General features: G+C 39.7%; 1 protein-coding gene across 4 annotated transcripts in view; it reads left to right on the plus strand.

Annotated features, from left to right (window-relative positions):
• ccny (cyclin Y) overlaps positions 1 to 27,845 on the plus strand; it is a 239,501-nt gene that overhangs the window by 158,386 nt on the left and 53,270 nt on the right. For all 4 annotated transcript variants that reach the window (XM_072576132.1, XM_072576133.1, XM_072576135.1 and 1 more), the window contains exon 2: positions 15,217 to 15,291. In XM_072576132.1, the coding sequence (XP_072432233.1) occupies positions 15,217 to 15,291 (75 nt within the window). The remainder of the gene's footprint in view (positions 1 to 15,216; positions 15,292 to 27,845) is intronic.

Consider the following 27,845-nt stretch of genomic DNA (forward strand, 5'->3'; position numbering starts at 1 on the left):
GGCACTCGAGACAATACAGCCACTTTGTGCACAGCTTCATTCTCCAAATATTGAGTTTTTCCAATTCTTTCTTTAGCAGCACCCAAAGCTGCACCATACATAAAGTTTAGCTCATCAAGACTTTACAGCCTTCTGAAACATTCAATGTGTTGTTTCAGGTTCACTGTTTCTCCAGTAAGAAATAATTTGTTACACTAGAGATCTTATAGTTGGATTTGTGTTTAGGTACATTCAGCACCATTAAACAAAGCTGAACCCTGAACAATAATTAACTCATGGTGGAACATGAAGAGTTTTAAGCTAGTTTTCCATCTGCTATTTTGCTTATACTAATTCCAATTGCTTGCCATTGTCTTTGGGCACCTTGTGCAATGGGTTAGTCTAGTGCAATACTTTTTGGCAGCACCATGGCCTTATAAAGAATTGGGAGCATAAATAAGGAAACAAATAAGAAGCATGATTTGATATTGTCTGCCTTCTTTAAGTGACCATGTGTTCCATGCAGCTGTTTCCTATTCAGCTTCATCAATAGTTCCGAATGCTGCAAAAGTTCAAATGTCTAAACTAAATCTGAAGTAGGTTTTCATCAAAATGAGGAAAACATGTTCTGTAAGTATCGCATGGCTTTTGAGTGTGCAGTGCTCTAAGAGGATAACTCTGATTTTCATTGCTTATCCTCTTCTGGTACAGCAAAGAGCAATTACTCTAAGTATGAAGAAAATCAAATGAAATATCGATAACCTGACTTTGTACCAGATATTTCATGGATTGCAATTCATTCAAAGTACAGTTTCTCTATTGTATGAAGTAACTGCAATGTCTAGTTAGAAACCTGATTCAACCAGAGTTTGTTTTATTGGCGAATGGCACAACTATCATAACTTTATGAACTGCAATATTTTTAAAAAGTCGTAGTAAAAAATTAATATAATTCGACATTTGCGAAGTTTGAAATACGAGTTGCGGGTCTTACTCACTCTATAGCACTTCCATTTTGGAATTGGCTTGTCATTTTGCAAGGTTGCCTGAGTGTGTGAATACACAGTACGTTGGTCATTTACTTGAATAATAAAGGCTGTTTGATTATTTTTCTTGAAGAAATGAATCACTTACGTTTCCCCTCATGTCTTTTTAAATTCTCACACAGTGCCTTGATTTCAGCCATGAGAGGTGCTAGATGGCAAACTGTATTTCATTTAATAAAAATTATGGTCAAGAATGTGTTTCAAGTTTCTAACAGATTTGTTTCCAGTTGCCATTTAGTCCAAAGTATCCTTTTACAGTGCAATCAATTAAATTCTCAATTGATTGTTGAACTTCTTAATAATTTATCAGTCAATTTTATGAGAATGGTAAAATTGAAACTTCAAATTAGAACACATAAAAAGTGTTCATTTTGTTTCCAAGTACAAACTTTGTGGTTTTGATTTTAACTGTGTTAAACTATGTTCTAAATGGTTTAAAACATTTGGGTTGGAAGCTGTGTGCCGTCACTCTAATGACTTATTGAGTTAGCGCATTTGAGTCATCACAAAAGTTAAAGATTTTATAAAGTATTTAATATTCCCAATTTTGCCTGACTTTCAGACCCAACTTGATGGAAAGCATGGATCAGGTTTGTGATGAACAAGTATTACTATTGACTGCAAGTGATCAGATTATAGCTGCAAGTAAATAGTCAGCACGTGATATTACTAAGTAAAATAGTAATCCCGTTTTCAACTCCACTTCCATACACAGAGACAAACCCTGGTTTAACATAGTTATGGACAGAGGGGGAAAACTGGGAGGATAGTTCAGTGATCTTTTTTCCCGGGTATTATCATTGAAATGATCTTTTGACTGTTCTGCTGACCAGTGCATTGCTTCAATCGTCTTTCTCAGGTTGCTTCCACTAGTTTGCGAAACACAAGATAACTGGTCAACTTATAAAACAGTTTCTTTCTTATCAGTTAATAATGAGTATACAACAACTGTTGCAGGCAAGATAAACTAGTTTCTTCAGGTTTACAGTGAACGTTTTGTGCTCTCTCTCTCTCTCTCGCTCTCGCATGCACTCTGTCTGCTGTCTCCCTCTCTCTCACTCCATAATGTGTTTCCATTGTCAAGCCAACAGTTGCCTTATAGTCAATCACGCAATTGTTGGTAGGCAAAATATCTCGGTCATTGGTCTATGGACCAGTGACTAGTTATCAATCAAGTTTTGGTTGACAACAAAAACTACAACACACCCCCCAAAACGGGCCCCTGCCTCCCCACCAAAAACTTGTGCAACTCTGCCTGATATAGGTGTAAAATTGCTGAAAATGTGTTGCTGGAAAAGCACAGCAGGTCAGGTAGCATCCAAGGAGCAGGAGAATTGACGTTTCGGGAATGGGCCCTTCTTCAGGAAGGTGTAAAATTACTTACTTTTCAAAACTACAGCCATTCATTAAAACAGTGGATTTTAACACAGCTCTTTCTCATTTCAGTTCCCAGTTTTAAAAAAAACACAATAAGAAGAAACTGTCATTACAGCATGGTACCCCAGAGGAATCTAGACATTTGGGGCATTTCAACTTCCAAATCTCATATAATTAGCACAGTACAGTGTCTGTAAACTTTCCGATCCATTGGTTTGGGACAGTGAAAGCGAGTCAGCAGCCTTAGCATGGCAAGAGTCCAAGGGAATATCCTTTGATGTTAGATTAATGTCATATGAGATCTTCAGTAGCTGATGTCAGTGCTGCAAGTGATAAGCAAGCCCAAGGCCAGGGAGGCTTCTGCAATTCCTGTGTGGTGTTTGTTGTGGGGTAGGGCGAGGGTTTTGGGAGCACTCCTGCTCCATCTGGCTTACACAGAATTTCAAAAATACTGTAGCCTCATCTAGTCAATCCTTGCCCTCACCAGGCTTCCTTGGAAGGTTTGATATGGGGCCGACCTTCCCCTGACTTGTTGTGAGTATTATCTCATGACACTGATGAAATTACCCCCGGCTTTGGTGTCTACATTAGCCCTCAGTTTGAAGCACTGTCAATAAGAGTGTGATGTCACTGAGCAGGAAATGTTATCGATGCAAGCTGCTAAGTGGACTCGGCCATCATCGTAACCCATTCCCCACATCATTCCGAATGGATTTATATTGCTGTTAGGGCATTGATAACTCAAGGACTATTTATATTTGTAAACATGAGTAATGGGACTCGCTCTTGTTTCTCATTTGGATGATTGCTAGTATATCAAGTTAGCAACCCATAAATCTTGTAATTCAGCAGCAGCTTATGCCAAAGTGTTAGCCTTTCACGTAGTTAATTATTTTGAAATACGCTGTTGATGGATAAGCAAATCTAATGGATCAAAATATTATAAATATCTGTGGAGAACCTCTACCAGTTGTAGGTGGCTTAGCCTTTATTGTTTCTGCCTTGATTCCACATCCTGATGCTCCACATTGTGTATTATTGCTCCAGGCCTTTATACGTTTATAGTCATAGAGATGTACAGCACGGAAACAGACCCTTCGGTCCAACTTGTTCATGCTGACCAGATATCCCATCCCAATCTAGTCCCACCTGCCAGCATCTGGCCCATATCCCTCCAAACCCTTCCTATTCATATACGCATACAGATGCCTTTTAAATGTTGCAATTGTACCAGCCTCCACCACTTCCTCTGGCAGCTCATTCCATACATGTACCACCCTCTGCGTGAAAAAGTTGCCTCTTAGGTCTCTTTTATATCTTTCCCCTCTCACCCTAAACCTATGCCCTCTAGTTCTGGACTCCCCCACCCCAGGGAAAAGACTATGTCTATTTATCCTATCCACGCCCCTCCTAATTTTATAAATCTCTATAAAGCCACCCCTCAGCCTCCAAAGCTGCAGGGAAAACAGCCCTAGCCGACTTAACCTCTCCCTATAGCTCAAATCCTACAACCCTGGCAACGTCATAAAACTGAGATTTTTAAATATACATCTCAAAGGCAATCACACTTTTGAAGAACAAAGCTAGAATGCACAAGACTGCAATTCCTTAATATGTTAAAACAATGGACTGATAAGTTTTCATCAGAGTTTGAAGTTTAATTTTAATACATGATCCACAGTTTGCTTCCAGTTCTCTTTTCTTTCTCCACTTCCAAGATTGCTGACTCTTGGAATTGCATCCTGTTTGAACAGCAATGTGATTGGAAATTATTACATTGAGATATTTTCCTTGTCCACACTATTATTCTATAAACAGTCTTCCTAAGCTAGTCCTTTACCCTTCTATGACAGCATGAAAAATGAAGACCTTTTAAAGTGACATACAAATTGTGTTAGATCATTTGTTTTTCTTTTGTGCAAAGACTAAAATATATTTTGAAGTAGCACAGAATAATTTGAATGCTGGCTGAGTTGCTATATCTGAGTTGGATTGGTGAGGAATTTTCCTGTTTGTTGCCCCCCCCAATGGATATTGAGTTTTTAGAAATCTGTTTATTTTCCTTGTTCAGGAGATCACATGCGTGCTGACCCACCTGAAAGCATGTTGTGTTCTGAAAGGCATCATAATTGTGTAGACCGGCTGGATGTATCGGGAGGTCTTGACCTGTTCATCATTGTTTATATATTTGCAATTGCCAGAAAAACATGTAATAAAACAGGTGATAAAATCTGCGAGGGAAATCTCTGAAAGTAATATGATCCCCAGGGAATCCATCATCAGAATGAAGCTAATTCCTTACATGCTCCCATTTCTATAGTGTGTATGTTATGATGATTTTGTGACATTACTGCTGAGGCCACTTGTAACATTTGGAGCTCAGTCATAGCCTCAATGGAGATGAGACTACTTTAGGTGGTTTCCAAGTAGTATCTTTGCCCTGATTTCTGGCCTATCCATGGTACCACAACTGTGTTAGATGCCACCATACATTGTTCTTTCACTTCTTGTTAAAGTAGTTCTTCTATAACATGATGGTTGCATAGTTGTGCAGTTCCACATTATAGAAAAATTGCGCTTTAGGAACAGCGCTTAAAGTGTTGGCGGTGTAATTGTGTTACAGCCAACACATGTTTTAAATTTTGTGCTGTAGAAACAGTGTCTCCAATTCGATAATCGTGTTACAGCGAACTCACGACAAAGAAATGCATGTTCTAGCGGAACAACCTGCACTGCTCTTAAATATTAGTTATGTGTCAATACATGGTTGTAAGGCTGTTACCTTTTATTTAAATTAAGCAAACACACAAATCCATTAGAAAGCAGAAGAAATGAAAGTGAAGCATAAGAACAAAGGCCAGTTATTTCATGCTTGCTTTTGTGTAAATAGCACTCAGCCCCAGTCAGACAGCAGTGTCTATGTTCCATTTTTCTGACATTTGGCATGTTGGCTTTCCCAGTTCATGGCAAGAATGTATTAATCTTGGCAACTTGCATGTTTTGGGTTATAAATGATGTGCAAAGTATTCTCTCAAGATGTCAAATATATCAAAAGTAGAGTTTATTTCTTCAAAGAGTACATATTCCTGAACACATGGATCATAAGTGAGCTAACCTGCTGCTTGTTACTGTTATATCCAAGAATGTATTAACTGCATCTTTTTTGCATATGATATGAAGATTAAACAAATGCTTTTTAAATCCTGAAAATCTGAATTTGCACTGAAATCTGATTTGTAACTTGTGTGACAATGCATAATCTTAACAGCGTGAGGCAAGTGGCCGGTTTGAGACAATCTTCTATGACCTGATTAACAGTAATATTAATCAACTAAGTAGAAAGAAGCTGTTCCACAGATAAACCCAGCAATGTCCCTGTAGTTTAGATGGCACTGAGCATTGGATTGCCTTGTGGCTTCTGTGTTTATATTCACCACACGTTCATACAGCAGTAAATCCATGCAGTTGACAATTAATTGCTAATGGGATTTTGTTCGAAGGCAGCAATCATCCTTGATGCCTGAGTATTTGCTTTTGATCAAAAAGGAAGGTAGCCTTTGTCCCTGTTATGATTAGCAGTTATATTAGCCCAGATTTTGCAGTTGTAATGATGGTGAAATTGCCAATACTCACATTGACACATTTAATTCATGGAAACTTGACAGTTGGCAGGTGTTCAAAATACAAAACTAATGAGGGCTTCTCCTTTTCACTGTAACATCATGGTCAAAAATCCTGTAAAATGTTGCATCATAATGAAAAGTTGTATCGAAGTGTACCAAGTCAGAAGTATTGTTGTACAACCTCTTTGGCTCTGGAAAACTAATTTCATGTTTGTGTAAGATCAAGTCTTATTCGTTATGAAAATTCAACTGTTTGTATTTATTTAGTAATGATATTTCAGTTTCTGATGTTTATGTCCCAATCTTTATTTCACTCTCTATGAAATTAATTAAACATGAAAAATGATCATTGTATTTCATTTCCTGTCTGAGAGTTCTTTAGTCTGACTGGTGGTTTATTTCTCTTGATAAGATCACCATTGTTGAATGCTTTAAGATCTTCTTGAATGGGTGCTAGATTTAAATTAATATCAGGGAAGGGAAAATCAATGTCCAAGGCATCACTAGATCTTTCAGTGAGATCGGTTAGCTGATGAGTATAAAATCCAGGCTATTCTCTTATTCCCTCTTCAATTTCTTCAAAGGTTGCTGATTCCTCCTGCCCATCTCATGATCCAAATTGCGATTCTTCTGGTTCTACAAGTTTCAACATTGAGTGTTGATTGGTTTATTGAACAACAAAGAAGAGTTGGTAAAAAGGGTCTAAATTCTGTCTTCCCCTAACCTTTACAGATCTGCATTTTGAGGTTTTGGAAACCATTCTGAATGGAGCCATTGCTAATTTTCCCAGACTCCCTCATGTCAGGATTCTGAGGCCAGTTGTAGAATCCTTATCATTGGATAGGTGAAGATTTGCTAACTGAAATAAATTAGACAAGTCAAATAAATACAATTGTTAATTATGCCATAATAGATAGCACAGGATTTTCATGATAAGATTTTATCTCTTTTTTACCTACAATATTCTGCCAATATTGCACAATATTAATTTTAGACAGTTCCATTTATGAAAACATTTATGACTTTAACTTTCCTGATATTGACTGGGAAAGCGATAGCTTGAGTTCGTTAGATGGGTCGGTGTTTGTCCAATGTGTGCAGGAGGGTTTCCTGACACAATATGTAGACAGGCCAACAAGAGGTGAGGCCATACTGGATTTGATTCTGGGTAACGAACCAGACCAGGTGTTAGAATTGGAGGTAGGTGAGCACTTTGGGGACAGTGACCACAATTCGGTGACTTTTACTCTGGTGATGGAGAGGGATAAGTGTGAACTGCAGGGCAAGAGTTATAGCTGGGGGCAGGGAAATTATGATGCGGTGAGGCACGACTTAGGATGCGTGCCTTGGAAAAGTAGGCTTCAAGGCAAGGGTGTAATTGATATGTGGAGCTTGTTCAAGGAGCAACTATTGAGTGTCCTTGATAAGTATGTACCTGTCAGGCAGGGAGGAAAGGGTAGTGTGAGGGAGCCATGGTTTAATAAGGAATTGGAATCCCTTGTTAAAGGGAAGAGGGCGGCCTATGTAAAGATGAGGCGTGAAGGTTCAATTGGGGCGATTGAGAGTTATAAGGTAGCCAGGAAGGATCTGAAGAGAGAGCTAAGAGCAGCAAGGAGCGGACATGAAAAGTCCTTAGTTGGTAGGATTAGGGAAAACCCAAAGGCTTTCTATAGGTATGTCAGGAATAAAAGAATGACTAGGGTAGGAATAGGTCCAGTCAAGGATAGCAGTGGGAAGTTGCGTGGGGAGGCTGAAGAGATTGGGGAGACACTGAATGAATACTTTTCATCAGTATTCATTCAGGAACAGGACATTGTTGCTGATGTGAATACTGAGTCATAATTAATTAGAATGGACGGCTTTGAGGTATGTAGGTAAGAGGTGTTGGAAATTCTGGCAAGGGTGAAAATAGATAAGTCCCCTGGGCCTGATGGCATTTATCCTAGGATTCTCTGGGAAGCAATGGAGGAGATTGCAGAGCCATTGGCCTTGATTTTTATGTCCTCGTAGTCTACAGGGAAAGTGCCAGAAGACTGGAGGATAGCAAATGTGGTTCCCTTGTTCAAGAAGGGGAGTAGGGATAACCCTAGTAACTATAGCCCGGTGAGCCTCACTTCTGTTGTGGGCAAAGTCTTAGAGAGAATTGTAAGGGATAGGATTTACGAACATCTGGATAGGAATAATGTGATTAAGAATAGTCAGCATGGTTTTGTGAAGGGCAGATTGTGCCTCACAAACCTTATTGAATTCTTTGAGAAGGTGACTAAGGAGGTGGACGAGGGTAAAGCAGTAGGTGTGGTGTATATGGATTTTAGTAAGGCGTTTGATAAGGTTCCTCATGGTAGGCTACTGCAAAAAATACGGAGGTATGGCATTGAGGGTGAGTTGGAGATTTGGATTAGGAATTGGCTGACTGGAAGAAGACAGAGGGTAGTAGTTGATGGTAAAGGTTCATCTTGGAGTGCAGTTACTAGCGGTGTTCCGCAAGGATCTGTTTTGGGACCATTACTGTTTGTTTTTCATTTTTATAAATGACCTGGAGGAGGGGCTAGAAGGTTGGGTGAGCAAGTTTGCGGATGATACGAAAGTCGGTGGAGTTGTTGACAGTGAGGAAGGATGTGTCAGGTTACAGCAGGATATAGATAAGCTGCAAAGCTGGGCAGAAAGGTGGCAAATGGAGTTCAATGTAGGTAAGTGTGAGGTGATTCACTTTGGTATGAATAACAAAAAGATGGGGTACTGGGCTAATGATCGGATACTTGGTAGTGTGGATGAGCAGAGGGATCTTGGTGTCCATATACACAGATCTCTGAAAGTTGCCACCCAGGTAAATAGTGCGGTGAAGAAGGCATATGGCGTACTGGCTTTTATTGGTAGAGGAATTGAGTTCCGGAGTCCTGAGGTCATGTTGCAGTTGTGTAAGACTCTGGTGTGGCCGCATCTGGAGTATTGTGTGCAGTTTTGGTCGCCATACTATAGGAAGGATGTGGAGGCACTGGAACGGTTGCAGAAGAGGTTTACGAGGATGTTGCCTGGTATGGTAGGAAGATCGTATGGGGAAAGGCTGAGGCACTTGGGGCTGTTTTCATTGGAGAAAAGAAGGTTTAGGGGTGACTTGATAGAGGTGTACAAGATGATTTGGGGTTTAGATAGAGTTGACCGTGAGAACCTTTTTCCGCGTATGGAGTCAGCTATTACGAGGGGGCATAGCTTTAAATTAAGGGGTGGTAGGTATAGGACAGATGTTAGGGGTAGATTCTTTACTCAGCGAGTCGCGAGTTCATGGAATGCCCTGCCAGTAGCAGTGGTGGACTCTCCCTCTTTACGGGCATTTAAACGGGCATTGGATAGACATATGGAGGATAGTGGGCTAGTGTAGGTTAGGTGGGCTTGGATCGGTGCAACATCGAGGGCCAAAGGGCCTGTACTGTGCTGTATTGTTCTATGTTCTATCATTAGTGCATTATGTCAAATCAAAATCTCTTGACCACATTTTCATAATAGGTATGTAGTTACATGTTTAAAATTCATCTCAGAAAGTTGCTAATTATTAAGATAAAAATGGACATTGAAAACTAAAATGAGATGAACTGAAACAACCACCTTCTGAACTGTGTCATGCTATGATGCTATGAAAAACGCTGAGCTGACTGAGGTGCTTTTAAATGCAATACAGCCTGAAGATAATTTTAAAGTAAATGAAATTTTATGAACTGTTAAGCTGTGATCATCAGTATCTTAAATAGACTTTGTCATGAAAAGAAATTTGTTTTTTCAAGTTGAATGAGCTTTTCAAGAACTGACGTTCTGGGCAAATTTAACTTTACTGTCTTGCTCGCCCCTAACAGGTCTAGATGGTTAGATCAACTTGTGTTCAGCTATCAGTAATTGGTCTTTCAGTTTGTCTACAAATGTCTATTTTCTGCATAGTTCTCTCTGGTTCTTCTCCGAATCCTCTCATCCATCATTCTTGTGCCAGGTTGACATTCCTTTCCCGTTTCCTGCTGAGTTAATTTAACGATTTGTTTTTCTCCAACCCTTTGTGCTCTTTAGTAACTTCACCATGGAAATTCTCTTTTATTTCAGTTTCCAGCCTGAATTGAGTTGGATTAGCTGGAGGCTGGAGTGCCACATTTTAATTACCAAATAATGCTTAACTGGTAAACAATGTCTCAAATACTGTACTGTATAATTTGGGAAGGGATGAGGTAAAAACCTGGGCTAAATGCCAAGCCTTTTTCTGGGTCTTAGCTTTGCAAGTTTAGCAGTGCTTTCTGACTTGCCATTCTGTTATGGATGCCTTGGTAAGCTGCTGTTATTACTAAACCCAATTGAACATGTTCCCTGAATGAAGTGGTTGCCCCATTGTCTGCCTTGTCCAGTATCTACTTCTTTTTAGCCATGCTGCCCATTGCTTTGGAATGAAGAGATATTCTAAGAACAGAGTCAGGTATTAACCTGTGTTCATTTTAGGGCTTTTCATGATCTTAGACCACATGGCTAGTGGACACTGACAGTGACATCAACGATGGTTACTGCCATTTGTGTTTCTTGACAACTCAAAAATGATATTTTACAGACATGTAAAGTTTTTGAAATGCAGTGCTCATTATGATTTGGAATGAGATGGTAGTCGATGCATATGTGGCCCGTAGATGGAATAGCAACCGATCATCAATGTAGCAATTTCTACATCTTGGTCATGTTTTCGGTCAATTTTCACAGAGCCAGGATTGCTAGTTCAAAATACTAAGACTTCAACTGAAGTAATGATCATATACAGGCTGGAATAAATCTCTGGAGGCTTCAGGTTGTCCTGAAGCATGCTAGCGATATTGCAATTGCCACTTAATATTACCATATAATGACTTTACACTGAAAGTCCTGAGATTTTGGATTCTCACACTAATTTTGACTGCTGCCCAGAGATGATTAATCATTTCATAATTTAAAGTGACAGGAGACCTTTCCACAATGTAAATGAGATCAGGGTTGCACCTTTTCTGAATTAAAGACTCATTTATTATTTTATTGGTTGCAGGGCTCAAAATCCTGACTGAATTACTTGACTGAAAATCCTGCTATGTTTCCAAATTGTTCATGGAGGCTGCCCTTCTTTTCCTTTCTTGATCAACTGAGGCTGTAGAAAGCAATTTCAAGAATAAAACAAAATCTTTCTAAAATATGTCAGTTTTCCAAGAGAACTGGTTTCCTACTAATTTTTTAAAAGCTAACCGTGATAAGGAATAGGGAAAACCAACCAGATTTCCCACTTGCAATTACTATTCAGTAATTTACAATAGTAGTTGGGACTCTTCATAATTTTGCTATTAAATATTATTATTCTTTTGATCCATTTGAAAGAGTATTAATACCTGAGGTCTTTCATCCAATAAAATATCTCATCTGTCTTCTTTCTGCATCCCTTCATACTGTTTTTAACCAGCTATTGCTGACCTGTTTGGATATAAGCTGTGCTCCATATTCATTTACCACACTTGTTGACTTTTGCATAATGAAATATCTTGTCAGGTAACCTCACCTGGTGTCCACACCATTGCAGACCTTTTCCTTTGCTCTTCATACTCTCTCCTGTGTTCCACTGGCTGAAAAACTCTGAACATCTCTATTTCCTTTCAGCTGTGCTGTACAGTCATGGATCTGAAAAATTAACTCTGTTTCTACTCTGAGATGCTACCTGGCCTGTTGTTTTTCCAATTTTGTTTTGGTTCTTATTTAAGATTTCCAGCATCTGCAGTAATGATTTTATTTTCCTCATGAAATATAGTTCCCTCGTTTGTACTTTGTATCATGAAGTTTGATAAAGTGTATTTGGCAGTATAAATGGTCCAGCAAATATTTTGTTTAAATTCATAATTGGGATTGTTTGGACTAAAAACAATTCCATATTTATAAAACACACAATTTCATTGGTCTTGTACACCTGCAGTCTCACTTTCAGGAAATCATGCCCTCAAATCTCTTTTTTGTGTTTTTCCATTATGTACGCAACACCATTCCTCATTTTTTCTCCCATCTCATACTCAGTGATACTGTATTTCATGTACAATTGTCTATCCATTCTTCCAAACGGCGTTTTCTCAAAATGTTTATTTTCTACTTTCTCTTGAGTAACTTGCTCCTAAATGTCATCATTGCGATGCTCTCATCACATGAATGAAATGTTTACAAAAGTTGAAGTCATACCCTAACGCTTTTCCTTAATCACCCATTAATTTGCTCACAGTGCTGTTCCATTCTCGTTTGCATTCACTTCACTTTAAAATCAGGGGAAAGAAGTCTCAAATGAGTTTGAAGTAGGTATCCTCCATTTAAAGAAAATATATATTGCTCAGAAAGTATATGGTACATACTGAGTAGCTAATGTTTAAAATGTGGAGATTATTCCATATGATAAAATTATTTCTACATGTCACTAGCAGCATAAACAACATATTTGTGAAGGCGAGCTGTAACCATAGCAACTCCCTTGTCAAGTCAGAGCATCAGCGGTACACATCAGATTCCTTGCTTACGTTGAATAATAGTATAAAAATTATAAGGTAAACAAAATAGAGACAAACGTCTTTACAATCTCACGTTGTTATAGAGTCCTTTTTAACAGTAAGTAATTACAATAAGTGATAACGTCACAAGTAATACCATGACCAGCGTGAAACTGAAGCATGCTCCAAATTCTGAGACAATTCTGCATTTTGCAACTTTGTGATTGCCAACACATTTTATTTGCTTTGTTTTTAGCTACACTCTATTTGACTGAAACAGTGTTTAATTTTTGGAAGGGATGGGCAGATGTATTTAAGTGACTGATAAATGGGGCTGAGTTGTAAGGAAAGTTTGTGGGGGGGAAAGAAATCTAACTTCTTAAAACGAGGTGGATGAAAGTGAACTATTTCTGAGGTGGGAATAAATAAAAGGAAGGATAATCCTATGGTTCTATAGTGACTCTTGCACATTCAGCATGTTTCAAAAGAAAATTGCAACACATGCAGTATTTCTGTTGTGTAGGCAAGTGCAGCAGTTTTTTTATGCACAATAAGATGGCACAAATAACAATGAACTGAGATAATTTATTATCAGACAATTCATTATTGGTCTTGCTGGTTGAGTGATACGTATTGGTCAAGATTCCTTGCTCATCGCTACATTTGGGGGATTATCCATTTGAGGGATCAAATGTGTCCTTTATTTTATATATCATTTGAAAGCTGGTATTTCTGACAATACTATGATTGCTCACTGCTGCACTCAGGAAAGATTTGTGCTCAAGTCCTGGAGACCTTGAGATCATGATCATCTAATAAAACCAAAATACTGTTTTGCATTAAATTGCAGTTTTAGTATGAGAAATAAAGGATAAAGCTAATAAAGAGCATATTTACGACTGACATTGAGTAGTAAATATTGAAGGTTGATTCTTAGAGAAGATCTTTAAAGAGAGTCTTAGAGGTGAGAGCTTGGGAGTCCTTGAAGGTTACATGTGAAGGGGTTAAGGTAATCTTCTCTGATAGAATGATCTCGATCCCACTAAATGATCTTCTGCACCTATGCCTTTATGACCATGTCAGGTCAGCTGGTAACTTCTATAACTCAGCTTGAGATGTCACCATGTCATCATTTTCACTTACAAAATACACATTCAGTGAATGCATGTGAAACATTCTCTGTTTATTCAGGAAAAGCACACTTGACTCTGAGTTTGGAATGCTGTGATAATCACTTGTTGTAACAGTGACCTTGCTACTGAAATGTGCCAGGTTTTGATTAACTCTAAGTCACATGCAAAAAATATTTTGTTTGAAATCAGGCCATCACTTTATCAATTAACTTCCAACCTATCCACTTGATTTTCACTTTATTTAACTGGCACAGATGGCTTATAAATCATTTACGATTTTTGTTTGTGTGATTTGGCCTGGCTTTTATTGATAGCAAATGGAATGCATTTTATTTACTATCAATTAAATCAGAAAAGAAAATATACATCACAGTTAGATATGAATTTTGTTTCCTTTTATGTGACTTACGTTTGTGAAGAATGGTGTTCCAGTGACCTATTTGTGTAGGTCTTCAGATAGGCACTTATTCAGTCATTGTGCACCTCAACTTGTTTTGCCTCTGTGGACATTGAAGTGGACAGTGATCACTAAGTTTAGTTGGTAGCTGTGAATTTGTTAGCCCATTATTTTCTTAGTCTGGAACTGCCAGTTTGCATGTCTTACTCACTGTATCAGTAAGGAGAATGGGAAGCTATTTTTTTTTCCCAATCAGTAGTGATTTCTCTTGTGAACTTTATATGCTGTATTTCAAATAAAAGTTTACGATTAGACTTCTTGCACAGAAAGTGCATTTCCATGGCTTTCTTATCCATGTATCCCATCATGCAATAGCATTGAGTAAAATATTCTTGCATCATTATGTTGACCTGGTATGCATTGTCTGAGTGGACTGTGGAAGTAGAAGTAACTTCCAATAGACAATTGCATATTTCTTTCATTCATTCACAGAATGAAGGTGTCACGGACTAGCCCAGCATTTATTGCCCATCCCCAATTGCCCAGAAGTCAGTCAAAGAAAGAAAATCAGGGTTCTGGAAAGCCTGGGGCAGTGGGGCTTGATACAGCTGCACAGGCCTCCAGCCTCCAGTGTTGTTGGATTATGTCCTTGTTTATTCTGGGGGCAGGAGATGGATGAGTGGCAATGTGATCATGGGAAATGAAGATGGCAAACTCAGGATGTGACTTCGATAGAGAATTCAAAGAGCTTGATCCAGCACCTATAAAGCAGTGATGATACACGCTGGAGTTATGTGACGAGAGCATCTCTTGCTCTGTTGGTCGATGTGATGGAGGTAACCAGTTTGTGAATCGCTGCTAAAAGAGCCTTGATATGCCGCAGAACATCCTGTAGATTGTATACTCAGCAGTCATGGTGGATGGCTTGAGCTAATGGTAGTTCATCTTTTTGTTGGTCTGAAACTGCCAGTTGGCTGCACATTTTACTCACTGTATCTGTAAGGAGGGTGGGAAGCTGTCTATTCCCTTTCAGTGGTGATTTCTCTGTATACTGTATTTTCAATAAAGGTCTACTATTAGACTTGGATGAGGTGCTGATTTTGCTACTATGTTGCCTGAATAGTAAATATTTTATTTTTTCAATTCTTTCCTTAGATTTAAACATGGAATTTAACCCTTCGGATCACCCTCGTGCTAGTACCATGTTCTTGAGCAAATCTCAGACAGACGGTGAGTAATCAAAAATGCATAATATCGAGCATGGTCCATTATTGGTAGGAAGTTTTGCCTGAATTTTACCTTGCTATGCAATTATAAGAAATGGATAAACCATAAAATGGATAAAGTCATAAACCAACCTAACCATTAGTTTAACCTTTAAACTTCCATTATGTCAGCTTGCAACTGTCTTGCATTTTTGGTATTTCTACCCTGTCAACCCCAATAGAATATCGTCACGTGATCTGAACTGCAAAGATGCAAACCCAGAGGTGACTTGGCCACATCTTTTGCACTATATATGTTGCAGAAAAGTGCTGAGAGTTTGTTGCAACAAAATACAACTGTATTTTTGATGAAACATTAAATCAAGTCCGTTTTTGCATGCTCATGCATATGTAAAAGTCCCAGGGTACATTTTGAAGAAGGGGAGTTTGTCCTTGTGTGGTGGACATCACATTTCCTTAAACAATATCTTAAAACAGGTTCTCTTGTTATTTAATAATTTGATGTTGTTTTGAAAATGAGCCACTGTCTAAAGAGCTTTTAAAAAACAATCCAATGTTTGAAATGTTTTCAGAAGTGTGATAATGTGCTATATCCATACGAGAGCCTTTATTGTTCACAAATCACATGATTGTTGGGTTGGATTGTCGGGCCTTTTTCAGGTTTCAGATGTGAAGGTGCTCGGTTGCAATTCTGTTCCTCATCCATCAGCCATGACACTTAATTAAGATGCAGTTTCGCAATTAGCAAAGCCTCTTCTGAATTAGCGTTTGAATAATTCAAAAGAATAGGTGCCTGACTGCAACGTGTCTCATGTCTCCGTCTCTTAATAGGTAATTTGGTGTTTATAAGATGCTTAACCGAATGTAGCAGGAATTTTAAATTGGAAAATTGGTTCAGGATACTGTGCGGCTTTTGTTTACCACCCATACAGAGAAGGCTTCTATATTGTACTGTGCCACATTGTTATTATAAGCATCAGGCAGACTGAAGGCTAAAGACCAAAAATGACTTGTTAGCAAAGTTCACTTCACGACCAGTGCTCTATTTATGATCACCAGAATGGAAGTCATTCAGTCTTAGGGTAAGCTTTCAACGAGTTGTATTGCTTGTTTTCTTCTTGAACAATCAAAAACCTGTGGTGGTACATCTCCTGGAAGAAATTTCAGTTCCTTGATTTTGCCCACTGCCAGCCAGTTAGAGAAATGATGGTTGTTAAAAATGCTAGAAAGTGTGTTTAGACTTGATTTTTCTATGCTAGGAATGAGGGATATACATATAGAGACTTCTGCTTTTGGATTCTTGCATTTTTGGATTCTTTGCATCTTTGAGGAAAGAATAATAAACAAATTTGACAGTTAACTTTTTAATTACATTCCTGATGAGTGCAGCTTTAAATGAGAAAACATGAGGCAAATCTGATTTTTCTGTTACGACCGATGTAAAAACTGTACTTGGTTTTCCTGGCAGAAAAAGCATTACACCCTGGAGACTGAAGTACTGTACGTTCCTAAATGCCTGAATTCATAGACAAACTAACTATTCAAATGAATAAATTTAAACTGTGACAGGAGTGTGCTACCACTTTGTAGGCTGCTTGCTGCCTCTCCAGCTCATCACTCCTCCCACTCCCTAGGCTGCCTCCTTCCCACTTCTGCTGCTTGCCATTTCCCTCTTCTGAACTCTGTGTGAGCCAAGTCAGAAGCAAAATGGAAGCAAATGGGTCATGTAACACTGCAACGTGCGCAAAACTCGTGGGAGTTCTTTAGCTACCGTTGACAAAAAAAACTTGGTAGTTCTTCCCCAGCATGTGATACAATAAATACAATAACTTCAGCTCCAAGGTAGACATTGTTTACCTTCCGTGATTTTTTTTCACTTTTCAGATTTTTTTTTATTCCAAACCTGTACTTTATTCATATCATATCTTCATATACATAGTGCCTAAAGCAGTTTGGTTCTGTAAAGTAGCATTTGAAGAAACAAACAAACATCGGAGTTTGAGTCTACTTACTTTATGCTAACTTTCGTTAGCCCAGCATTGCAGAGACCTGCAAGACAGAGTCACACCCTTTTCTCCAAGGCTGTCTGTTTCACTATGTCCAGAAGTAAGGGTAAGACAATGCAAAAGCCAGAACTACACTATGGTTAATAATAATCTTTACGATCCTTGCTTTACCTACTCATGCGAGAGAATTATGAGCTTAAATCTATTTCAGCCAATTTCTACAAACACTTGTGGTGAAGTCTGATTTTAGACTAATTAGTGAGGGGGAGGGTTCAATTGAAACTAAGTATGGTCATGGTTTTGGAAATCAGTCATCTCAGTTCCAGAACATCTCTGCAGGAGTTGCTCAGGATAGCTTTCCTAGGATGAACTATCTTCGGCTGCTTCATCAATGACCTTCCCTCCATCATAAGGTCAGAAGTGGGGATGTCCACTTATGATTGTACAATGTGTAGCACCACTCACAACTCCTCAGATAGAGAAGTGGTCCATGTCCAAATGCAATAAGATCTTGACAATATCTCAGTTTGGGTTAACAGGTGGCATGGACAGTACTACAGTGGCAGAAAGGACTTTTGTGGAGTCATCTGTTGAGGTAGTTTGGGCTGAGGTTAGAAACAGGAAAGGAGAGGTCACCCAGTTGGGGGTTTTCTGTAGGCCTCAGAATTATCCCAGAGATGTAGAGGAAAGTGTAGCAAATATAGTTCTGGATAGGAGTGTCATTAACAGGGTAGTTATGGGGTCTTTAACTTTCCAAATATTGACTGGGAATACTATATTCAAGTACTTTTAGATGGGTCATTTTTTGTCCGATACGTGCAGGAGGGTTTCCTGACACAGTAATGCAGACAGACCAACAAGGGGTGAGGCCACATTAGATTTAGTACTGGGTAATGAACCCGGCCAGGTGTTAGATTTAGAGGTAGGTGAGCATTTTGGTGACAGTGACCACAATTCGGATATGTTTACTTTAGCGATGGAAAGGGATAGGTATATACCGCAGGACAAGATTTATAGCTCAGGGATAGGCAATTACAATGCGATTAGGCAAGATTTAGGTTGCATAGGATGGGGAAGGAAACTGCAGGGGATGGGCACAATTGAAATGTGGAGCTTAATCAAAGAATGGCTTTGTGCGTGGGAAATCATGTCTCTCAAACTTGATTGAGTTTTTTGAAGAAGTAACAAAGAGGATTGCTGAGAGCAGAGTGGTAGATGTGATCTATATGGACTTCAATAAGGCGTTCGACAAGGTTCCCCATGGGAGACTGATTAGCAAGGTTAGATCTCATGGAATACAGGGAGAACTAGCCGTCTGGATACAGAACTGGTTCAAAGGTAGAAGACAGAGGATGGTGGTGGAGGGTTGTTTTTCAGACTGGAGGCCTGTGACCAGTGGAGTGCCACAAGGATCGGTGCTAGGCCCTCTACTTTTTGTCATTTACATAAATGATTTGGATGCGAGCATAAGAGATACAGTTAGTAAGTTTGCAGATGACACCAAAATTGGAGGTGTAGTGGACAGCGAAGAGGGTTACCTCAGATTACATCAGGATCTTGACCAGATGGGCCAATGGGCTGAGAAGTGGCCAATGGAGTTTAATTCGGATAAATGCGAGGTGCTGCATTTTGGGAAAGCAAATCTTAGCAGGACTTATACACTTAATGGTCAGGTCCTAGGGAGTGTTGCTGAACAAAGAGACCTTGGAGTGCAGGTTCATAGCTCCTTGAAAGTGGAGTCGCAGGTAGATAGGATAGTGAAGGAGGCGTTTGGTATATTTTCCTTTATTGGTCAGAGTATTGAGTACAGGAGCTGGGAGGTCATGTTGTGCTTTACAGGACATTGGTTAGGCCATTGTTTGAAAATGCGTACAATTCTGGTCTCCTTCCTATCTGAAAGATGTTGTGAAACTTGAAAGGGTTCAGAAAAGATTTACAAGGATGTTGCCTGGGTTGGAGGATTTGAGCTATAGGGAGAGGCTGAACAGGCTGGGGCTGTTTTCCTTGGAGCGTCGGAGGCCGAGGGGTGACCTTATAGAGCAGGGGTGGGTAATTAATTCTTCCAAGGGGCCACATGGGAAACCTGAGTTGTGTTGGAGGGCCGAACCAACAATAAGTTGAACATAATTCTGCTCAGTATTAATTTTCTCCCATTGTAAAAAGTACCAAATTACGTAATTTTGCACTGAAAAGAGTAAGGATATTCTGCTACAATCAAGATATGAAATTGTGGAGTAGGTCAAATATAGAAGAAATAAACAGTAAAAACAATAATTTCAGGATTTCATTTTATTTTTAACATGTTAATCTCACAAACCTATAATGAAAAGTTGTTTCATTATTGTTCAGTATTACAAACAACAGACAACTCTATACAAAAAGCAATAAGTGCTTTTGATGTTTTTCGGTTCATTTTACTTGTCTAGTGAGAAAAATCCAGTCTGTTTTGGGCTTGAACAAGTGACTGACATCTGGGTGAATGTCTGAGGTGGGTATGCGAAGGACAGCTGAGAGGTGATCATCAGTGATAGAGGATCTGTATTTGGATTTGTTGAACTTCATCACTGAGAAAGTCTGTTCACATATATAGGTAGATCCAAAGAGGACTAGAATCTCCTGAGTATACCTCCTCATGTGGGGAAAGTTCTCCTCTTTGAGGGAAGAGTAAAAATCAAGCAGTGAGACTGACCTAAAGTACTCTGCCAGAAGTGTGTCAGACTGCAGGTCAATGAGTTCAAGCTGAACATCACTAGTTGCATTCTCCACATTGCATGTAAATGGGGAAAAAAATCATGTGCATTTCATTCTCAACTGTTTTAAAGTTTTGAAATCGCCTTGAAAATGCAGTGCTTCTAACATAGATGAGTACCTGTGGAGGTGATCAGCTGAAGGTGCGGCTTCCTTCAGTGTTGGCAACTGGGTGAGAATGTTGTCCTCCATTTGGCTTGAAAGAAGCTGCAACTTTCTCATAAAAACCTTCACCAAGTTGTACATTTCATGTACAAAAAGGCCCTTGCACTGCAATTTCACATTTACTTCATTCATAAATGCAGTCACATCAACAGCAAAACCAAGGTCTGCAATCCAGTCTGCATTTGAAAGCTGTGGAATGCCATTTCCTTTCTTCACACAGATATCTTGAATCTCTTCTCTCAGGTCCCATACACTTTTCAGCATTTTGCCCAGGCTGAGCCACCTGACAGCTGTGTGGTAGCCTATGTCACGATGTTCAGTCGCATTTTCCTCCAAAAGTGCAACAAACTGCCTGTGATTCAAAGCTCTTGCCCTGATGAAGTTAACTATTTTAGTTACAACATCAACCACCTGGTCAATTTTTAACACTGACTTACACAACGCTTCCTGATGTATAATACAATGCAAAAATATCAATTTCTGTTCGGGGTCAATTTCTGATACTTTATCCTGCATTCTCTTTAAAAGTCCAACATTTTTTCCCGTTAGATTTGGACAACCATCCGTTGTCACACCCGCCAGCTTGTCCCATTTTAGTCCCAACGTGTCCAAACATGCATTTACCTCCGTGAACAAATCATTACCAATTGTTGTTCCTTTCATTGACTGCATGGCTGCTAGTTCCTCCGTGATTTTAAAGTCTGTGGTTATCCCACATATGAAGATGAGTAGCTGGGCTGTGTCACGTATGTCGCAGCTCTCATCCAAAGCCAAGGAAAAAAAGTCAAAGGTGACCGCTCTGTGCTCTAGCTGAAGCTCCAGATTTCTCGCGATGTCCCCAGTCCTTCTCGTTACAGTGCGTCGGGAGAGGGACACGTTCTCAAATGCCTCCTTTTTCTGCGGGCACATTAGTTCTGCAGAGTCCAACGAGCACTCCTTAATAGACTCTCCATCAGAAAACGGTTTACTGTTTCTGCCGATTTTTGTGGGATATGACATAACTTGTCTTGGCATGAGCTGACATTTTGAGGTCTAGCCAGCAAGCATCGCTTTTAGCTGTTCACGCACGCACATACATGCACATTTGCGTCTATACGTAAATAAAAAAAGCATCCTTTTCAAACCAAAAGCAACACAGTTGTATTGTGTGCATGGCGTAAATACTTTTTCATTTATGTTCAAATTTAAGATTGACATCATGCGGGCCAGACAGGAATGACCAAACGACCGGATATGGCCCGCGGGCTGTAAAATGCCCAGGTCTGTTATAGAGGTTTACAAAGTTATGAGGGGCGTGGATAGGGTAAATAGACAAAGTCTTTTCCCTGGGGTGGGGGAGTCCAGAATTAGAGGGCATAGGTTTAGGGTGAGAGGGGAAAGATATAAAAGAGACCTAAGGGGCAACTTTTTCATGCAGAGGGTGGTACGTGTATGGAATGAGCTGCCAGAGGAAGTGGTGGAGGCTGGTACAATTGCAACATTTAAGAGGCATTTGGATGGGTATATGAATAGGAAGGGTTTGGAGGGATATGGGCTAGGTGCTGGTAGATGGGACTCGGTTGGGTTGGGATATCTGGTCAGTGGGTCGGGTACGTTTTGGCACCGATCATTTGGCCCGCTGTTTTGGCTCTAAACTGTTTTGGCGCTCATTACTTTGATGCTGAGTTGTTTTGGCGCCAATTCAGAATAAAAAAAAGTCTTGTTTGGTTAAAGAAGAAAGGATGACTAACAACCCGATGTAATTTTCTCAACTAGCAAGAGTTGATAGTCAAAGCTGTAGATTCAAATCTCGTTTTGTAATCATTTTCTCATTTAACAATTGTTAATAGTCATCTACTGCCTTGATGATACTTAAACCCTTCTGTCTTCACATTGGAAAGCTGTAATACAACTTTCTTTCTGTTTTCTTGTAGAGCCCATACCAGAAATGGCTGAAAACATTCTAAGCAAGAGAGACAAGCCAAAATTTTTACACGATGGTTATCTATACGTATTGGCGCCAAAACAGCTTAGTGCCAAAGTCATGAGCGCCAAAACAGTTTAGAGCCAAAAGGGCGGCACCAAATAGTCCCATTCCACTGGCCGGCACGGACGGGTTGGACCGAAGGGTCTGTTTCCATGCTGTACATCTCTATGACTCTACCAGTCTTCCCTTTCACCCTGACAGGAATATATTTTCTCTGGACTCTCGTTATCTCATTTCTGAAAGCTTCCCATTTTCCAGTCATCCCTTTACCTGCGAACATCTGCCCCCAGTCAGCTTTTGAAAGTTCTTGCCTCGTACTGTCAAAATTGGCCTTCCTCCAATTTAGAACTTCAACTTTTAGGTCTGGTCTATCCTTTTCCATCACTATTATGGGCGGCACGGTGGCACAGTGGTTAGCACTGCTGCCTCACAGCGCCAGAGATCCGGGTTCAATTCCCGCCTCAGGCGACTGACTGTGTGGAGTTTGCACATTCTCCCCGTGTCTGCGTGGGTTTTCTCCGGGTGCTCCGGTTTCCTCCCACAGTCCAAAGATGTGCAGGTCAGGTGAATTGGCCATACTAAATTGCCCGTAGTGTTAGGTAAGGGGTAGATGTAGATGTAGGGGTATGGGTGGGTTACGCTTCGGCGGGGCGGTGTGGACTTGTTGGGCCGAAGGGCCTGTTTCCACACTGTAAGGAATCTAATCTAATCTAATCTATTGTAAAACTATTTTAGTGTCGATGAGCAGAGAGATTTTGGTGTCCATGTACATGGATCCCGGAAAGTTGCTAACTAAGTTGATCAGGTTGTTAAGAAGTCATCCGGTGTGTTAGCTTTTATTGGTGGACAGATTGAGTTTCAGAATCATGAGGTCATGCTGCAGCTGTATGAAACTCTGATGCGACTGCATTTGGAGTATTGCGTACAGTTCTGGTCACTGCATTAGAGGAAGGATGCAGAAACTTTGGAAAGGGTTTAGAGGAGAATTGCAAGGATGTTGCCTGGTATGGAGGGAAGGTTATATGAGGAAAGGCTGAGGGACTTGAGGCTGTTTTCATTAGAGGAAGAAGATTGAGAGATGACTTAATTGAGACATAGAACATAGAAAAGTACAGCACAGAACAGGCCCTTGGGCCTACAATGTTGTGCGAGGTTTAATCCTAATGTAAAATATAATAACTTAATCTATGCACCCCTCAACTCACTGTTCTTCATGTGCCTGTCCAGCAATCGCTTAAATGTCCCTAATGACACTTATATGTCCCTAGAGACATATAAGATAATCAGAGGGTTAGACAGGGTAGACAGTGAGAAACTTTTTCCTAGTAAGAAGGGATATAGCTTTAAATAGAGAGGTGATAGATATAGGACAGACCGTCAGAGGTAGTTTCTTTGCTCAGAGAGTGATAGGGGTGTGGAACAATAGTAGACTCGCCAACTTTAAGGGCATGTAAATGTTCGTTGGATAAACATATGGATGAAAATGGTATACCGTAGGATGGATAGGCTTCAGATTGGTTCCACAGGTCGGTGTGACATCGAGGGCCGAAGAGCTTGTACTGTGCTGTTATGTTCTATGTTCTATTCACCCCTTGCAAATGGCAGGCCATGATCATCACCAAAACAAGACAATCTAACCACTGCCCCTTGACATTCCATGGTGTTGCCATCACTGAATCCCTCCATTATCAAAATCCTGGGGAGGCTATCATTTACCAGAAACTCAGTTGTACTCACCACATAAACACAGTGGCTACAAGACCCGGTTAGAGGCTAGGAATACAGCGGGTGAGTAACACACCTCCTGATTTCCCAAAGCCTGTCCATCATCGACAAAGCACAACTCAAGGAGTGTGTTGGAATACTCCTGACTTGCCTGTATGAGTGCAGCCTCAAAAACACTCAAGAGGTTTGACGCAATTCAGGCCAAAGCAGTCCGCTTGATTGGCGCTGCATCCATCATCGTCCACTCCCTCCATCACCGATGCTCAGTTGCAGCAGTCTGTGCGGCACAGTGCCTCAGGCTGCCAGGGACCCAGGTTCGATTCCAACTTCTGATGATTGTCTGTGTGTAGTTTGCACATTCTCTCTGTGTCAGCCATGATCTTGTTGAATGGTGTGGCAGGCTTGAGGGGCCAAATGGCCTACTCCTCCTATTTCTTGTATTCTGACAATTTTGCTATAGCGATGTGATAACGATGCCTGCTGTTAAATAGATTTTCCCTATGGCCTTCAACTCCAAATAGTTTTGCGTACAAAGTTGTTGAGAGAATGGGCTGATGATGTCACAGCTCAAATTCAAAATTTGAGGGAATGGAGGCTGAGAAGGGGAATGGTGTTTGTGAACACATTTCACATCATTAAAGGGTCTGCTTGTAGTGACAGGACTTATCTTTCATTGGAGGCGTTCATGAATAAATGCAACAAATTTCAAAAAAAATCCTATGAGGGCCAAAGACAAGATGCAATCTTTAATAAAGTTAACAAGAAGCAGTGCAAATCAGGCCACAAGATTTGGATGGTTGATTTTAATTAGCCAGCAATGTTAACATCCCATGGATTTTTGAAAAAATAGATGGAGCACCTGTTCCTTGCAAGAGTGACGTATGTGTTTGTTCAGTTGACTAAGAGTTAACAGGTGGAAAAAGTGTGATGTTCCAAGCTAATTGATTTAGGGAAGTGCTATTTTATATTTTCAATAATAGCACAGCTTCAAGAGCTTAGAGTGAATTGCTTGTAAGGAGACTGTTTAGTTCAGTTCATTGGTTGTCTTGTTTGCAATGCAGAGTAATACCAGCAGCATGAGTTCAGTTTCTGCACTAGTGAGGTTACCATGAAGGACTCTCCTTCTGAACTCTCCCCTCAACTGAAGTGTTGTGTCCTCAGGTTAAACCACTACCAATTGCTTCTCTGTAATAATAGATTAGCCCTATGGTCCATAGAATTAGAATTAAAATCCCTACAGTGTGGAAACAGGCCGTTCGGCCCAACAAGTCCACACCGACCCTCCCATAGGACTATGGTGACTTTTACAGATGATTAACAGATGAATAAACAGTGGATCAGTGTTTGGAAAGCAGATATGCAGAAACTGGAGTAAAATTGTAATACATTTGTAATTGTATTGTAATTTTGTTTGACAAATCAGGCTTTGATAAAAATTTGTGCAAAGAAAAACCTTTAATAAAGGTTAAATGGAATAGATTTTATTAATATAAATAATACATTGCACTCAAGTGTCATTAAAAACTAAAAGTGTTTCTTTCTGTCTAATCATCTGAGTGAAATAAATTGTCGAAGGTTTATGCTTGCTTTTGAGTTGGTAGGAGATTGAGTATTGTGGTAACAAATGCTATTCTATTTGCTAGAAAGCATTTGGCTAAAGATGCTTAATGATCTTGGTGCATGTGCATCTTGGACCCATTAGAAATTAATGAAAAGGTTCACATTTAGGAGGCTTTTTAAAAGTCAATTTGTTATTGACAAGGTATCAAGAGATGCAGAGTTCAGTTCTCGTACCCTCATGGTTTCAGATTGGCTGAATTTGCCTGACCCTCCCTATGTGTGTACCTTTAGGCCCTTCTAATTCGTATAGCTCAGTGCTTTTTTATGCAATGCTATCCTAAGTGTAATTCTACTGAATTCTTAATGATTTTATGACAAGTACAGTAAAGGAACTGTTTGGCAACTCCCAATGATTACTGTTGCTATTCTGTGCTTTACAGGAAGGCTAGCCTCATCCAAAGTGTCTAGAAAGCTTCTGATTTTTTTTTAAAAAGGTTAGGATAAAGTAGTGTGGTTACAGATTTGTTAATGGTTTGATGCTTGAGAGTTGCAGAAGAAATGTTGGTTACCTATCATTTGGTTTTTGAAACATACTTATGCTGATTTCATAACTTTATCCTTGTAATTGCTACATTTAACAAAGTGTACCAGAAATTCTCTCACTGTAGACACTTAGAAAGTTGAGTTTAATGATAACCTTATAGACATCTTGTGGTTCAATCTGAAGTAAACTTGAATTCTTTGAGTAAAGCTCAACAGGTACAGTCCTTGGAGTAAACACACATTGAAATTTTATTACTTAGCTCAATAAAAATGGTTTTAAAAGGAACTGGATGAAATTAGAACATTGAAACTATGTGAACATGATGAGAGAGTTCATCTGGCCTTTGCTTGGTAATTTTCTGCATTCTGGGCATACGATCTATAAGCTGAAATGTTTTTCAACTGAAAGGGGTTTAATGCAATATTATTCATTGGGAACAGGTATTTTGTTGACAATTTACATCAATATTCTTCTGCCGGATGGATTCTAAAGCATTAGAGCAACCAACAACAGATGGACAGAAACTTGCATGTGCAGGTACTTATTTCCATGACAAAATAAGATTAATGGTTGGTGTGAAACAAAAACAAGAATTGCTGGGAAAGCTCAGCACGTCAGGCAGCATCTGTGCAGAGAAATCAAGGTTAATGTTTCGAGTTGGATGATCTTTCCTCAGAACTTGTGAGGAAGGGTCACCAGAACCGAAGCATTAACCTTGATTTCTCTTCATGGATGCAGCCAGATGTACTGAGCTTTTCCAGCAACTTCTGTTTTTGCTTCTGATTTACAGCATCCGCAGTTCTTTTGGTTTTTAATGGTAGGTGTCTTTTCCTTAGGATGAGGACTTTTAAGGCTAGGGGACAGATTTTCTTTCACAGAGAGGGAAGTTTGCCTGTGGAATGAACTTCCTGAGGAAGTGGTGGATGTGGGTACAATTACAATGTTTAAAAGACACTCTGATAAGTACATGAATAGGAAAGATTTGGAGGAGTATGGGCACGAGCAGGCAGGTGGGACAAGTTTTGTTTGGGATTATGTTCAGCATGGATTGGTTGGATCAAAGTGTCTGTTTTCGTGCTGTATGACTCTATTAATCTGCTACGTGGTGCACCAAAACAGATTTTTGACGTGTGTGAGTGAGCTGAGCCTGCCAAAAGGCAAAAGGCATTTATATTTATCCATCTGAGGAATCACTGACAGAGAAGTGAACTATTAACAGTAGCTGAATTGTGAACCAACATGGACAAAGCTGGAGAGGTGTTTTTCCATTTTTGTCCCGAGTTCTTCTCTGTAGTTGTTCCTTTTGACCTCCATTTGTGAATTTAGAAAAAGGCTTCAACTTCACCATACGCAAGAGTACAAGACGTTTTTAAAGCCATTACAGTTTGTGCTTGTTTTGCAGCTGCAACATTCACTTTGTTTGGGTCTGCCAAGCTCTTTCATGAAGCTCTTGTCCATTTGTTCTAATTTATCCTTGCGTGGCTAAATGTTAGATGTTGTTTGATACTCCTCCTGCAAAATGCTTGGGGATGTTTCACAACATTGATGGCACCATATAAATATAAATTATATTCCAACACTGGAGTAGCATGAGATATTGAGCTATCTTTTTCCAACATTCTCACTCACCTAATGGCTTTTATAGTTACATCTGATGTAGTACGATGATGTACTTAAAAGTTACTGTTTTATAAGGACTGCATTACTACCAGATGGATAAGAAGAAATGCAGCCTATCTTAGTAATAAGAAAAAAATAAAAGGACAAGCTTATTATTTTGCTTAAGGGAGCTCAACAGTAACTCATTCGTGATGCAAAGATATGCAAACGATGGGAGATTATTG

This window comes from Chiloscyllium punctatum, chromosome 8 (assembly GCF_047496795.1).
Source record: "Chiloscyllium punctatum isolate Juve2018m chromosome 8, sChiPun1.3, whole genome shotgun sequence".
Lineage (NCBI taxonomy): Eukaryota > Metazoa > Chordata > Chondrichthyes > Orectolobiformes > Hemiscylliidae > Chiloscyllium > Chiloscyllium punctatum.